Here is a 16,023-nt window from a genome sequence, read left to right on the forward strand (position 1 = left end):
TCTCTGCTGTCCCCTCTGAGGAACAAAACCCCACAAAGGCCCATTCCATGTCCCCTTCCATGGTTTCTGCTGCTCCAGGGCCCTTTTATGGCCCTTGGGGACAGCCCTCCACATCTGATCTGTGTTAGAGCTGCTCCATGACTGCCCCGTCCCAGGGGCATCCCAAACCATCACAGCCTTTTCATCCCTGCAGCTCCTGTGAAATCCCACTCATCTTTGCAGTTTCTGCTCCCTCAGCTCCCCCTGGACAGCAGCAAATCCCTGCTTTTAGGTTTTTACAGTGGGATTTTTATTGGCAGAGCTGCTGCCTGACCCCACAGACACCAGGGGCAAATGGAGCAGCTCTTCACACTGCTCTCAGGAGAGGAGCTGCATTTGGAGTTTTTTTTTGGAACCAGGCAGCTCTTCAGACTGGGATTGGGATGTCAGAAACACTTTGCCCTTAGAAGAGCTGGATATGGGTTCTTTTGGGAACCAGGAAGCTCTTGAGAATGGGACTGGGATGTCAGAAACACTCTGCTCTCAGGAGATCCGGATTTGGGTTTTTTTTGGGAACAAGGCAGCTCTTCAGACTGGGATTGGGATGTCAGAAACACTCTGCTTTGAGGAGAGGAGCTGGATTTGGGGTTTTCTGGGAACAAGGCAACTCTTCAGCATGGGATTGGGATGTCAGAAATCCTTTGCTCTCAGGAGAGCCAGATTTGGGGTTTTTGGGAACCAGGCAGCCCTTCAGCCCAGGACTGGGATACAGAAACACTTTGCTCTCAGGAGATCTGGATTCGGGGGTTTTGGGAACCAGGCAGCTCCTCAGCCCAGGATTGGGCTTTTAAAAACACTTTGCTCTTGGGAGAGGAGCTGGATTTGGGGTTTTTTGGGAACTATGCAGCTCTTGAGTCTAGGATTGGGATGTTAGAAACACTTTGCTCTGTGCCACTGACACCCTCAGAAGGACAAGAGGGCAGCCCAAACGTTCTGAGGTGCATCTGTTACCCAACACCCCAATTAAACACATTTTAATTATCACCAGTCTGCTCTCAACACTGGATTGGGACCATTGACACCCTGGGAATTCCAGGAAAAGGTTCCTGGGATCTTCAGGGCACGGACAACACCAGCACTACATCAGAAAGCAAAGAAATTGAAGGCAAACTAATTTAACTCAAATTAATGAAATTAATTAATGTGATTAATTAATTTAATTAATTTATTTATTTTAATTTACTATTTTAAATTAAATTAATTATATTGAATTAATTTAATTTAATTTACAGGGCAGATCTTCCCTACTGCTCTCCTCCAATGCCAAGGGAAATGCCCCAAAGTCCAGGATTTGTTTTTCCAGCCTCAGCAGGCAGGAATTCCCTCTCCTGCCCCGTTCCACTCCTGCAAGGTGTGGAAAATCCAAGGAATCCAAGGAAAGGTCACTCACCCCTCTTCTGCATGAAGATGAAGAGGTCATCCAGGAACTCCTTCCGCTCGGGATCGCTGTCCAGTTCGTACAGCTGGGGGGACAAAGCAGAGTGAGACCACAGCTCCCAGGGAAACAGAAAATTCCAGAATTCTGGCTGCTTCCAGGGGGAGGGACAGCACAGGCAGAAGGAGACACAGAGAAGGGCTTGGTGGTCATGGCTGGAATGGATCCCCAGGGATGGAAAGGATCCACAGGAATGGAATGGATGCACAGGAATGGAAAAGATCCCCAGAGATGGAATGGATCCCCAGAAATTGAAAGGATTCCCAGAAATAGAAAGGATCCCCAGAGATGGAAAGAATCCCCAGAAAGGGAATGGATTCCCAGAAATGGAAAAGAAAAATGAAAATGAAAAAGATCCCCTGAAATTGAAAGGATTCCCAGAAATGGAAAAGATCCTCAGAAATGGAAATGAAAAAGACGCCCAGAAATGGAATGGATCCCCAGAGCTGGAATGGATTCCCAGAAATGGAAAGGATGCACAGGAATGGAATGGATCCCTGGAATGGAATGGATTCCTGGAGATGGAAAAGAACCCCAGAAATGGAAAAGTTCCCCAGAAATGGAATGGACTCCCAGAGCTGGAATAGATCCCCAGAAACTGAATGGATCCCCAGAAACTGAAAGGATCACCAGAAACTGAAAGGATACCCAGAAGTAAAATGGATTCCCAGAAATAGAAAGGATCCCCAGGAATGGAATGGAATCCCAGAGACAGAATGGATCTCCAGAGCTGTAAAAAGAAAAGTGAAAATGGAAAAGATCTCCAGAAGTAGAATGGATTCCCAGTGATGGTATGGATTCCCAGAAATGGAGTGGAGCCCTGGAAATGGAACAAATCCTCAGAGTTGGAAAAGAACCTCAGAAATTGAATGGATCCCCAGAGCTGGAAAAGAAAAATGAAAATTAAAAAGATGCCCAGAAATAGAATGGATCCCCAGAAACGGAAAGGATTCCCAGGAATGGAAAAGATCCCCAGAGCTGGAATGGATCCCCAGAGCTGGAATAGATCCACAGAGATGGAAAAGAAAAATGAAAATTAAAAAGATGCCCAGAAATGGAATGGATCAACATAAATGGAATGGATTCCCAGAGCTGAAATGGATCCCCAGGAATGGAATGGATCCACAGAAATGGGATGGATTCCCAGAGCTGGGATGGATCCCCAGAGCTGGAAAAGAAAAATGAAAATGAAAAAGATCCTCAGAAACAGAATGGATCCCCAGAAACAGAATGGATCCCCAGAGGTGGAAAACAAAAATGAAAATGAAATAGATGCTCAGAACTGGAATAGATTCCCAGAGCTGGAAAAGATCCCCAGAGCTGGAATAAACCAAAAGCCTTCAGAAATTCCAGAAACCAGCCCAGGATTGATTTGCTGTGGGAATAAATGTTTCATTTATTATTTATATTTTTATTAAGTATTTTATATTTATATTATATAATAAATATTTGTAAATTAGAAATTTTATAGTATATTGCTATAAATATCAATATTTTAAAATATAAATGTTTAATAATATATAAATATTTATAGATTAGAAATGTTCATTTATATAAATAATAATATTTTATGAAATCTAAATATTTGTAAAACAGAAATATTTATTAATATTTATTCTTGAAACACCCAAATCATTAAAATGAAGTTGCCTAGGCAGTGTATCCCAAAAGAGAGGGACTTTTTGGGGCTGCATTCCTGGGAAGTTCTGGGAGAGCAGAGCTGCCTTAGTTCAAATTGAACCTCTCCAGCTGCTGTGACACATTCAAATCCACAAGCATTCAAATCCAGCATTCCAGAGGGAGAATATTCTTCTCCCAGCTGGAGAAAAACTGGATTAAAACTTTTAAATACCCGAAGTCTGGTTGCTCATTCTTATTTTAATAAGAATTAAACATTTTAACCCAATACAAGCCAACAAACCAGCCCCAAGCTGCAGGACGAAGCAGTTTTCCTATAAATTCCCTGCAGGGAGGGCTCTGCCATGGACCAGGGGAGGATTCCCCAAGTTCCCCTGTCCCAGACTGCAAGGCAAAATGGATTCTATTTGCCATCTGGATGGCAGTTGTCTCCAAGCAGTCTTTCCAAACCAAGACATCCCCAAATGTCCCCAGTTTCCCAGACAGACCTTGGCAAAGTCCCGGGAGATCTCCCTTCCCCGGCCGCCGTCGCTGTCGTCGCTCCAGCTCACGCCGCCGTTCTGGGGAAACAAAACCAGCTCAGCATGGAGGGAAAGGCTCCAGGATTTTTAGGATTTTTAGGCACAAACACATAGAAAAGCAGCTGCTGGTTTAGCCTGAGGTGGTGAGAAAGGTGAGGAGGGCATTTGTGGTTTTGTCCCAATTTCCTGGTGCTGGAATTCGAGGTATAGGGAATATTTCTCTCTCTGTTCTGAGGTTTGAGCCCTAGGAGAACACTGCTTTTAATCTTCCTTTATGGAGAAAGCTTCTAAGCTCTGGGATGAATTGGAATCTAGGAGTGTGTGAAATAAATAGATATTTTATTATTTAATAAATTATATTATTTAATTATATATATTATCTATAATACATAATATATACATTATAAATATTTGACACACAACTATATAGTATATGTGAGATATATAATACATCTAATATATATATAATTATTAAATTATATTATTTTATTATACACCCAGTTTATTATAGGGTGAAAAAAACTTCAGAGTTTTGGGTTTTCAGCATGGAGGTAGAAGCCAAGATGGAGGATTTTGGGTGCTGTTTGATCTCCTTGTTCTTCATCTACTCCATTTTCTGCAGTGTTTGATTGGTTAGAAAGTGCTGAAATGCAGGTGTTGGGTAAGCACACAAATAATTAGTTATTGGTAAAAAGGTTTAAGAGTTAATTAAAGAAAATCGTTTTAAAAGAGTCTCAACTTGTGTGTTTTGTGATTTTTTGGTGCTTTTTTTTTGCACACTAAGTTTGGTGTATAGAGGGTGTGCTGAATTGTTGATAAGAGAAAAAAATAAACAACAACCTGAAGACTGAAAAAATGAAAGCTTCTTCTTGCTTCTTAATTTTAACACCAAACCTTTTAGGTGTTTCCCCCTGAGGGATTTCACATCCTGGGAAGTGGAATTTCACCTCCCAGCCACGTTCCCTCCCTCCTGAAGAGCAGGATGCCAACTCCTCTGTGGCTCTGCTGGGATGACATCCAGCACCTACAGAGCTGATTTTTCCCCTCGTGTCCCTCTTTTTTCCAAGGGCACATCCCAGAGCCTGTGGTGAAAGTGTCATCCTTCCTTCCTGACCTCCAGGCCATCCTCCCTGTGCTTCCCTGAAAAGCAGGAGCAGAAGGAGGGGAATCATCCCCCTGGAAAGCTGCTGGCCAGCCCAGGTGCCCTGACTGCCAGGACGATGTGGATTTTTCCCCCAGAGAAATGGAAAGCTCAGCTTTGCTGGATTAAGGCTCTTAAAAAGATTAACCTGGTTAGGACCTATTCCACTTGGGAATCACCATGCTGGAATGGTCTCCAAAGGCTGGAAACCAGCAGCTCCAGCTGGATGGAAGGACAAGATAACCCTGAAATAAATCCAGGCATCCTGAGAACATCAAGTCACTCTGTGAAACCCCAGTCCAGCACATGCTGGAAAAGGGAAAGAAGATCAAAATCTACCCAGACAAACACACAGGGAGAAAAGGGGCCAAACTCCCAAAGGAACCTCTGAGGTGCTCCAGCACCTCAAATAAACCAGGACCTGCAGGTGGTATGGAAGGCCAGGATGATCCTGAAATAAATCCAGGCATCCTGAGAACATCAACTCTGTAACGTCCTGGTCCAGGGACTTTATGAAGTCTGGAAAAGGCAAGAGCCAAATCCAGCTGGGACAAACACAGAAACCCCAAAAGGACCCCCTGGGAATTCTGGAGAAATAAATTCTGAATTCTGAAATAAAACAGCAGCTCCAGGTGGATGGAAGGCCGGGATGATCCTGAAATAAATCCAGGAATTCTGAGAACAACTCTGTAGAGTCCCGGTCCAGCGTGTGCTGGAAAAAGGAGAAGAGCAAAATCCACCTGGACAAACACATGGAGAGAAAAGGTGCAAAACCCCCAAAAGTATCCCCTGGGAATTGTGAGGGTGCTACAGCACCTCAAATAAACCAGCAGCTCCAGCTGGATGGAAGGCCAGGATGATCCTGAAATAAATCCAGGCATCCTGAGAACATCAACTCACTCTGTGAAACCCCAGTCCAGCACTTGCTGGAAAAGGGAAGAGCCAAATCTACCTGGACAAACACAGGGAGAGAAAAGGTCCCAGCGCTCCAAAAGCACCCCTTGGGAATTCTGGAGGTGCTGCAGCACCCCAAAATCCCAGCATCATCTGGCTGTGAGGCTGACATGGAATGAGGAAGACAAACAGCTCGTGCACAGCTCCCTAATGGCTGCTGATTGGGTTTGAGCCACTAATTGCTGCTGGAAAGTCAATTACCCAGCGAGCCCCATCAACTGAGAGATCTTTAATGGGGGATTATTGTCACTTCTGTTGTGTCAGCTGTTTGTGCACAGGATCAATTCCCAGCCCTCTCTAGGCTGGCTCTGCTCACGGGAGGATCCATCCCAATGTCCCCTCTCCCTCAGCCTCTCTCTCCAGCAGAGATTAAATCCACAGATTTTTGGCTAATTATGCACCCAGCTGCTCCTAAAACTGTTCACTGGGATCAAACCCATGGAGCAGAATCAGAGTGGCAGGAAAAGGAGGCAGCAGGGATTTCCCAGCCTGGACCTTGCACACTCCAAGGCTCAGGGATTTGTGCAGGTTCAGCTTTCTGACCCTCTCCTTTGGCTGCTCTCTTCCCTGGGATATAAATCCAGAGGCAGAACTTGCTTCCAGAGGGAATTCTGGTCATGCTGAGAGCTTATTCCACTCCATTTGAGGGCAGGGATGAGAAAGGAAAGGGGTTAAAGGAGGCAATTCCCTCCTGCCAGCAGGTTTGAACTTGGGCTAATTCCCAGGAATAAAACTTTTAAAGACTCTGGAAAAGTTAAACAGAACACATTTGGCTTGATCTCTCTAGGAAATAATAAAAACAGGGTGATTAGACCAGAATGGCAGAGGATAAGCAGAATAAATCCATCCCATTTTCCACAGCTCCACCCTGGGATGTCAGGGGCACCTCCAGGGCAAAGGAGCTTAGGGCAGATGAAGGCACCAGGCTTTGGCCATATGGCCAGCAGAGCAGCAGGGATGGCTGTCACCTGCTGTCACCTGCTGTCACCTGAGCTGGGCAGCTGCTGCACCTCCTCCCGCTGCTCTGGGGGGTTTGGGGACATTTCCCACTGCCAGGGGACACGGAGAGGGCTCCACAGGGAGGGTGGGGATGGAGCACGGCTGGTTTGGGGGGCAGAGCATGGAATGGCAGCTGGGAATAAAGCTGAATTCATCCATGGAGAGCTGAACTCACCCATGGGAAGCTGAATCCATCCATGGGAAGCTGAATTTATCCATGGAATTATCCATGGGAATTCATTTATCCATGAATTTATCCATGGGAAGCTGAATTTAACCATGGAAAGGTGAATTCAACCATGGAATTTATCTTGGAAAGCTGAATTCATCCTAGGAAGCTGAATTCATCCATGGAGAGCTGAACTCACCCATGGGAAACTGAATCCATCCATGGGAAGCTGAATTCATCCATGGAATTAGCCATGGGAATTCATTTATCCATTAATTTATCCATGGGAAGCTGAATTTAACCATGGAAAGGTGAATTCAACCGTGGAATTTATCTTGGAAAGCTGAATTCATCCTAGGAAGCTGAATTCATCCATGGGAAACTGAATTAAAACATGGAATTTATCCATGGGAAGCTGAATTAAATGATGGAAAAGCTGAATTCATCCGTGGGAAACTGAATTAAAACATGGAATTCATCCATGGGAAGCTGAATTAAATGATGGAATTCACCCTTGGAAGTCAAGCTCACCCATGGAAAGCTGAGTTCATCCATGAGCAGCTGAATTCATCCATGAGAAGCTGAATTCATCCATGGAGAGCCTGGAAAGCTGAATGAATCCATGGGAAGCTGAATGAATCCATGGGAAGCTGAATTCATCCATGGAATTCATCCTTGGAAAGCTGAATTTATCCATGGGAAGCTGAATTAAATCATGGAAAGCTGAATTCATCCATGGAATTCATCCTTGGAAAGCTGAATTCATCCATGGGAAGCTGAATGAAAGGAAGGAACTCACCCTTGGGAAGCTGAGCTCATCCCCATCCCAGGCCCTTTCCCAGGGCTCAGCTCAGGCCCTGAGGGAACATTTCCTCCCACCCTGCCAGGGCTGCAGCCCCAAAACCCAGCAGGGATTCCTTCCCTGCAGGCCAGGGCCATCACCACCAAAGCCTGCTGCCAGCCAGGGAGCCTGGCACCCGGAGAGGGAGCGTGGCACCAGCTCCCTGCCACGGCTGCTGGGCACACAAACTGCCCCTGCAGGGAGGGCACGAGAGGACAACGAACCCCAACAAACCCCAGAGGGCATCGTGGCAGCTCCGGAGGGGCCTGGGCCACCAGAGCCCTCCCAGGGCCACCAGAGCCCTCCCTGGGCCACCAACACCTCAGGGGCCACCAGAGCCCTTCCTCTGCCACCAGAGCCCTCCCTGGGCCACCCAGCCCTCCCAGGGCCACCAACACCTCAGGGGCCACCAGAGCCCTCCCTGGGCCACCAACACCTCAGGGGCCACCAGAGCCCTTCCTCTGCCACCAGAGCCCTCCCTGGGCCACCAGAGCCCTCCCTGGGCCACTGACATCTCGAAGGCCACCAGAGGTGTCCCTCTGCCACCAGAGCCTTCCCTGTGCCGCCACAGCCTTCCCTGTGCCACCAACACCTCGAGGGCCACCAGAGCCCCCTCTGTGCCACTGACACCTCAGAGAGCCCTCTTTGTGCCACCAACACCTCAGGGGCCACCACAGCACTCCCCCGTGCCACCAGAGCCCCCTCTGTGCCACCAGAGCCTTCCCTGTGCCGCCACAGCCCTCTCTATGCCACTGACACCTTGGGGGTCACCAGAGTCTTCCCTGGGCCACCAGGGCTCCTCCTGTGGCACTGACACCTCAAGGGGCCACCACAGCCCTCCCTGTGCCACTGACACCTCAGGGGCCATGAGAGCCCTCCCTGTGCCACCAGAGCCCCCTCTGTGCCACCACAGAGGCCTCCCTGTGCCACCAGATCCTTCCCTGGGCCAGCAGAGCCTCCCCCGTGTCACCCCCACCGCAGCCCCCCCAGCTGCCCTCTGCAAGCTGCAGCAGCAATTCCAGGAGCTCATTTTGGGGTCCCTCCCCAGCACTGGAATATCTGAGCAGAGCCCAGCTCAGGTGGCCACAGCAACTCTGGCTGCCAGCCCCAGGCTGGAGTTAACCCCTGAGCTGCTGAGGTGACAACACTTCCCATTCCTTTCAGGACCAAAACCTTCCAGAGCAGAGGAATCAAAACTCCTCTGGGAAACCCAGCTCAGGCTGCACCTCCTCACTTTGCAGAGGTTTTGCAGGGGTTTTACAGGGGTTTTTTTAGGCCAGGAATCTGCTGAAATCCCCACCTGGGGATGAGGCCTCCCCTGCCCCGTGGGTTGTGTCAATGAAAAGGGACTGGGGCAGCAATTTCAGGATTATCAGAGAATCCACAGAAATTCCTTTTGTGGGCAGAGTTAAGCCTTAGGAAGTGAAACAGATGCTCTGAGAAAGAAAACTGTTGTAGAACAAACGCTGATAAGATCAGGGCTGCTGCCCCGAGCTGCAAGTTCTCAGGCAGGGAGAGCCAAGGGGTAATTACTGCCCACAGCAGCTCCCTGCAATGGGAACCCAGCCTTGCTAATAACAGAGCTCAATTCAGCAGCCCCCAGCTTCAAAGGCAGCCCCTGAAAACATCCGAGTGATTTCAGGAATGGCAGGGAGGATGGGGAAGGGAAGGGCTGGGGTTTAACCATTAATTGCTTTTTTTTTAATTCAGTTCCTTTCACGTGTTCCCCCGAGCAAACAGGAACCTGCTGCTCCATCCTTGAGGAAAAGCTGGGCTCTCTGAATTCCTCCTGTCCCGAAAGACTCAGAGGAATCAGCCCAGGATTGATTTTGGGTAAGAAGAGGGATCCTCAGTGCCAGTCCAGAGTCACTGAGTGACCCCAGAGGGAGAAAACCACAAGGGCAAGGGAATAAAACTCTGCAGCTGCTGGCAGCTCCTGTGTGCAGCCTGAACCCCTGGGAGCTGCCCCTGGGGAGACAAGCTGCCACCAGCCCCACAAATAAACGTGGCACTGAATGAATCCTACAGTGATTTGTCTGCCTCCTTTTCCTGCCTCAGGATCCTAACTCACCTATGGGCTTCTGCAGGGGAGGAGCTGGGAATCATCTCCACTTCCATTTTCCTTTCCTCTTCTTGAGGAATCCTCTGAACTTCCATTTTCCTTTCCTTTTCCTCTGAACTTCCATTTTGCTCTTTTCCTCTGAATTTCCTTCCTTCCTTCCTTCCTTCCTTCCTTCCTTCCTTCCTTCCCTTCCCTTCCCTTCCCTTCCCAGGGATTTTCAGGAGCAGCAGCACAGGGACAATCCAAACCTCTCCCTCCAGCAGAAGAAAAAGCAGCTGAGAATGAGGAATCTCCTCCCACCTCAGCATAAAAAGGGAAAAAACCAAGAGCTGAAAATACCCTGAATAAATCCAACCCTGAAAACCCCCCCGAGAGCACAAACCCAGCTGGGAAATTCCCCTTTTCCCCTCCTGGATTAAGGACTGCTCTCTCCTGAGCAGTCCAGGCACATTTTCCAGGTGCTGGAATCCCAGCCCCTCGTTCCCAGGGCCTGCAGCAAAGGCTCAGGAAGGATTTGAAGCTGATTCTCTTCATGAACAGCCTGACCCTGGGAAGGTTCAGCTCAGGCTTTTGCAGCATTTCTGGGAGGAATCCCCAAAATCCTGGGCACAAAGCCCTGCCAGGGAGCCCTGCTCCGTGGAAAAGGCAAGGAGCAGGGGCTGGGCCTGGAAAGATGGGTTGATTTATTCCCAGAGTTCTCACTGCCAAGCTGGAAATTTGGGATTTATCCATTCTCACATTCCTCATTTCCAAGCTGGAGCCTGGAAATTTGGGATTTATTCTCACATTCCTGATTTCCAGCCTGAGGCCTGGAAATCTGGGATTTCTTCATTCTCAGATTCCTGATTTCCAAGCTGGAAATCTGGGATTTCTTCATTTTCACATTCCTGATTTCCAAGCTGGAGCCTGGAAATTTGGGATTTATTCTCACATTCCTGATTTCCAGCCTGAGGCCTGGAAATCTGGGATTTCTTCATTTTCACATTCCTGATTTCCAAGCTGGAAATCTGGGATTTCTTCATTTTCACATTCCTGATTTCCAAGCTGGAGCCTGGAAATTTGGGATTTATTCTCACATTCCTGATTTCCAGCCTGAGGCCTGGAAATCTGGGATTTCTTCATTCTCAGATTCCTGATTTCCAAGCTGGAAATTTGGGATTTCTTCCCACATTCACTATTTTCAAGCTGGAACCTGGAAATCTGGGATTTGGGGCCTGGAAAACTGGGATTTCTTCTCACATTCACTATTTTCAAGCTGGAACCTGGAAATCTGGGATTTGGGGCCTGGAAAACTGGGATTTCTTCATTCTCACATTCCTAATTTCCAAGCTAGAGTCTGGAAATTTGGGATTTATTTATTCCCATGTTCCTCATTTCCAAGCTGGGGTCTGGAAATCTGGGATTTCTTCTCACATTCCTGATTTCCAAGCTGGAGCCTGGAAATCTGGGATTTGGGGCCTGGAAATTTGGGATTTCTTCTCACATTCCTGATTTCCAAGTTGGAAATCTGGCATTTCTTCATTCTCACATTCCTGATTTCCAAGCTGGGGCCTGGAAATCTGGGATTTAGGGCCTAGAAATCTGGGATTTCTTCTCACATTCCTGCTGGAGCTGAGGTAGCAGCACCAAGCTGTGCTCCTGGTTTTCCCTGCTCAGCTTTCCCAGGAACAGATATTCCCAAACAATGTGAGCACCCACCAAACCCAACACTGCCAGCCCTGGAATAAACCCTCATTTTCCCCCCAAACCAGCCCTTTTCCCAGGAGCTGGGATGGATTTCAGGGTGTTCCAGAGGGTTGGAGGAGCAAACAGAGCAACCCCCCAGCAATTCCTTCTCCTGGATCAGCTCCTGCACTCCCTGTGCTGACAAAAATCCCAAAATTCAGCGCATTCCCAGGAGCTTTTGCCCACAGCCTTGCCCTACAATGATTTCCTGGGATGGGACAGAAGTGGCTTCCTTTTCCTGGTGGATCCCAGATTTCTCTGGGTAATCCCAGCCTCAGGATTCCAAGGGATTCTTTGCCCCAAAACTTTCAAAAGAACAAGTAAGCCTTGAGGGAAGGAAGTGACTTTTCCCACCATTTCCAAGAGCATTCTGCATCCTAGGAATGCTCCAGGAGCAGGACACAAGACTGGTAAAAGAAGCTGAAAAATAAAAGCCTAATTCAGGAATCATTTTGGAAACAAACTGGAGAATCTGTTTCATCCTGGATTTTTTCCCATTAAATAGAGAAAGCAAAGGGAAAAGCTCATATTTTTAAAAAATGCCTGGATATTAAAGATTCCAAAGAATGAAGTGGCCAGCCTAGAGCTCCCCACACAATTCTCTCCCTTTCCTGCCCCTGGTTTCATTCCCCAGCTCTGAACTGGGAATCAGCAGCTCCACTTGGACCCCAGCCACAGATCCAAACCACTCCACCTCCAAAAACCTTGGGACAACAGGGGGACCTGTCCTTTTCCTGACACCTTTTCCCACTGTTCTCCAGAGCTGTCCCTGCTATTCCTTTATAACTCACTCCTGAACCTGGTATCCATGGATTCCTCCCACTCCTGCCCTTCCCAGCAGCAAAAGTGGTTTTATTGGAGTTTTTCCTGGGCACTTTGGACTTCTGGATTGAAGTGGCCTCCCAAGTTGCAGGAATGGGCCAAAGCACATTGTGCCAACCCAGGAATGATGTTTTATTCCATTTTTTTCCCCTCTTCCACACAAGCCCTGGCTGGTTTCATGGCCACTGCCTGGCCAGAACGAGCAGTGAGATCTGCAGGGCTCTGCCAACAGGAGGGAGAAGCAGCAGCTGAGCAAGGATCAAAACCAGCCCTGGACTAGGCTGAGCTTATTTGGCTTTTTAAAGAAAGAGATCCTGGAAAACCTGAGCCCTGCCTCCTTTTCCCCACCCAGAGCCCTGCAAGAGGAAGTCGTCACCACTCCCATCCAGTAAATTCTGAGGCAATGGCCCCCGAGTGACAAACCCACCTCATCTGAGCAACTCCCTCTCCTGGGCCCAGCCCCTGGGAGAAAAACCAGCAGCCAGTGGGGGTTTTACAGCCCAGGGCTGCTCCCTGAGGAGCTGGGGAGGGAACACCCACCTGCTCTGCAGGGACAGACCCCAGTGACCACTGAAATCCTGCTGGCAACAAAGGAAATCACTCCACCATCCCCTGGCTCTCAGCTGCAAAGAGCAGCAATTCCTCACTCAGAGGTGGAATTAACCTCCCACAAGGCAGCAGTGAGCTGGCTCCTTACTTCCTTTTCCTTTTCTCCCCCCTTTCATTTTCTCTCTCCTTTCCTTTCCTTTTCCCTTTCTCCTTTTCTTTCTCCTTTCCTTTTCTCTTCCTCCTTTCCTTTTCCCTTCCCTTCCCACACAGGGAGCATAAAGTGCTCTGACTCCCAATATCAGCTCACATCCCCCTGCACTCCAAAATCCACAATCCCAAGATCCCTGAGGTCTGACAAAAGTAACTCCAGTGAGGCGTTAGCAGGGAGCTGCCCGCACCTAAAATCCGCAAACCACCAGGTTTTTCCCAAAATCCCACCCCACAAAGGCTCTCACAGAGCGGGGAAACCCACAAAGCCAACTCCTGGTGGGATCTCCTCAGAGAAGGGAGCACTCCTGAGGAAGGGAAATGGAGGTTTTGGGAGCAGGGAACGCCAGCACTGACCTGTTTGAGCTGCTCGTCCAGGCGCCAGCCGGGGCGCCCCGGGGCTGCGCAGCGCTGGGCAGGGTCTGTGCCCTGCTCCTCCCTGCCCTGCTGGGCGCCCGGCACGGGGCTGCCGGCAGATCCCCCTCTGGCCTTGCCATGGGCACCTTTGGGAGCGCGGAAATACGGCAGGGCAGGGCAGCTCCGCCGGCCGGCCACCCCGGAGCCGTCCTCCAGCTCAGCGCCGTCTTCTTCATCCTCCTCTTCGTCCTCCTCCTCCTCATCCTCCTCCTCGTCCTCAGAGTTCCCGCCGCTCTGCTCCAAGGGCCGGCTGCCCACGGCGGGGGCTCTGCCCGCGGGGACGGAGGGTGACACCCCCGGGGGCACGGCGGGTGACACCCCCGGGGCGCGCCCGGCGCGGGGCTGGCCGGGGAAGGGCGGCGGTGTCGGGAACGGCACCTGCGGCTCCCGGCGGCGCTCCCGGCAATCCATGGGCACCGCCGGCTGCTGCTGCTGCTGCTGCCGCTGCTTCTGCAGCTGCTCCACCACCGCCTGCAGCTTCATCCCGCCGTGCGCATGGCTGGCGGCCCCGGCGGGAGCCGCGCAGGATCTGCCGGGGAGACAAACGCGGCTGAGGCAGAGCGGCCGGCGCTGCCGCTTTCATCTCTTCCCCAGGAAGGGAGGGATGCACGGAGCGGAGCCGGGGCTCTTTCCTGCGCGGGAGACCGTGAAACGATCGGCCCGGCGCGTCACGGCCGCGGGCTGCGGCGCTGCTCTGCCCCGGCCTTTGTGCGGGACGGGCTCCCCGCGCTGCCCGCGGCAGCTGCGCCGAGGCCAGCGAGGGCAGCCCGGAGGGGCGGGCCGGGCTTACACTACGGACACACATATTGAAAAATACTGTGTTATATATATATACATATATACATATATATATACATATATATATATAAAATGAATAAATAAAAAAGAAATGGAAATAAATTAAAAATATATAAAAATAAATTGAAAACCATTTAAAATAAATAAAAATAAATTAAAAATACAACCAAGGGAATAAAAAAATTAAAAATAAAAAAAAATCCTTTAAATAAAGAAATAAATCAATTTTGGCACTATTTTCCCCAGGCAGAGATGGAGCCCAGCAGAGCAGCCCCGAGCTGGGGACAAACCCTGGAAAAAGCCACCAAATTTGCACTTTGTGTCCCCCCAGATTGTCCTGCCTGGGGAAAAAGTGACCAAATTTGGGGTTTGGGGGGTTTCACAGCACACCCAGCTCGGGGGAACAAAGGAAAAATCCAGCCCAACCACCCCTGAGCTCCTGGCACCTCCCTGCTGGCACTCTGGGGGAAAAAAAAAAAAGGGATTTTGGGGGGGAAAAAGGATTGGACCTTTTGGGTCACCTTTCATGGCCCTGCCTCACTTTTAGGGTCATTTTTGGTGTCCCCCCCTCACTTTTAGGGTCATTTTTGGTGTCCCTGCCTCACTTTTAGGGTCACTTTTAGTGTTTCTCCCTCACTTTCTGTGTCCTTTCCTTACTTGCAGGGTCATTTTTTGTGTCCCTGCCTCACTTTCAGGGTCATTTTTGGTGTCTTTCCCCAGATTTTTGTGCCCCTTCCTTACTTTCAGGGTCATTTTTTGTGTCCCTGCCTTACTTTCAGGGTCATTTTTTGTGTCCCTGCCTTACTTTCAGGGTCACTTTTGGTGTCTCCCCCTCACTTTTTGTGTTCCTCCCTCACTTCCAGAGTCATTTTTGGTGTCTTTCCCCAGATTTTTGTGTCCCTCCCTCACTTTCAGGGTCACTTTTTGTGTCCCTCCCTCAGTTTTGGCATCCCCCCCTGTCATTTTTGGCATCTCTCACTTTTTGTGTCCTTCCCTCACTTTCAGGGTCATCTTTTGTGTCCCTCCCTCACTTTTAGGGTCACTTTTGGCGTCCCTCCCTCACTTTCAGAGTCTCCCTTCTGTCATTTTTGGCTTCTCTCCCTCACTTTTTGTGTCTCTCCCTCATATTCAGAGTCACTTTTGGCATCCCTGCCTCACGTTTTGTGTCCCTTCCTTACTGCCAGGGTCATTTTTGGTGTCTCTCCCTCACTCTTTCTGTCCCTGCCTCACTTTTTGTGTCTCTCCCTCATCTCCAGGGTCTCCCCTCTGCCACTTTTGTTGTCTCTCTCCTGTTTTTTGTGTCCCTTTCTCACATTCAGGGTGACTTTTTGTGTCTGTTCCCCACTTTTGTGTCCCTGCCTCACTTTCAGGTCTCCCTTCTGTCACTTTTTCTGTTCCCCCCTCACTTTCAGGGTCATTTTTTGTGTCCCTCCCTCACTTTGAGGGTTTCCCCATGACTTTTAGTGTCTCTCCCTCACTCCCAGGGTCTCCCTCCTGTCACTTTTTGTGTCCCTCCCCTGGTTTTTGTGCCCTTCCCTCACTTTTAGGGTCTCCCCCCACCACTTCTGGCACCCCCCTCTTGCTTTTAGGATCACTTTTGGTGTCTTTCCCCAGTTTTTTGTGTCCCTCCCTCACATTCAGGGTCACTTTTGGTGTCCCTACCTCACTTTTTGTGTCCCTCCTTCACTTTCTGGTTCACATTTTGT

At 49.4% G+C, this 16,023-nt stretch overlaps 1 protein-coding gene across 1 annotated transcript in view; it reads right to left on the minus strand.

The window, feature by feature from the left end:
* The window catches only part of ARID3B (AT-rich interaction domain 3B), a 31,427-nt gene that overhangs the window by 14,795 nt on the left and 609 nt on the right, over positions 1 to 16,023 (minus strand). The window contains exons 2-4 of the mRNA XM_041418775.1: positions 13,460 to 14,048; positions 3,601 to 3,672; positions 1,430 to 1,502 (exon numbers count right to left, since the gene is read on the minus strand). Coding sequence (XP_041274709.1) covers positions 1,430 to 1,502; positions 3,601 to 3,672; positions 13,460 to 14,002 — 688 coding nt within the window. The 5' untranslated portion in view covers positions 14,003 to 14,048. The remainder of the gene's footprint in view (positions 1 to 1,429; positions 1,503 to 3,600; positions 3,673 to 13,459; positions 14,049 to 16,023) is intronic.

This window comes from Onychostruthus taczanowskii, unplaced genomic scaffold, assembly GCF_017590055.1.
Source record: "Onychostruthus taczanowskii isolate IOZ18803 unplaced genomic scaffold, ASM1759005v1 scaffold6, whole genome shotgun sequence".
NCBI classification, from domain to species: domain Eukaryota; kingdom Metazoa; phylum Chordata; class Aves; order Passeriformes; family Passeridae; genus Onychostruthus; species Onychostruthus taczanowskii.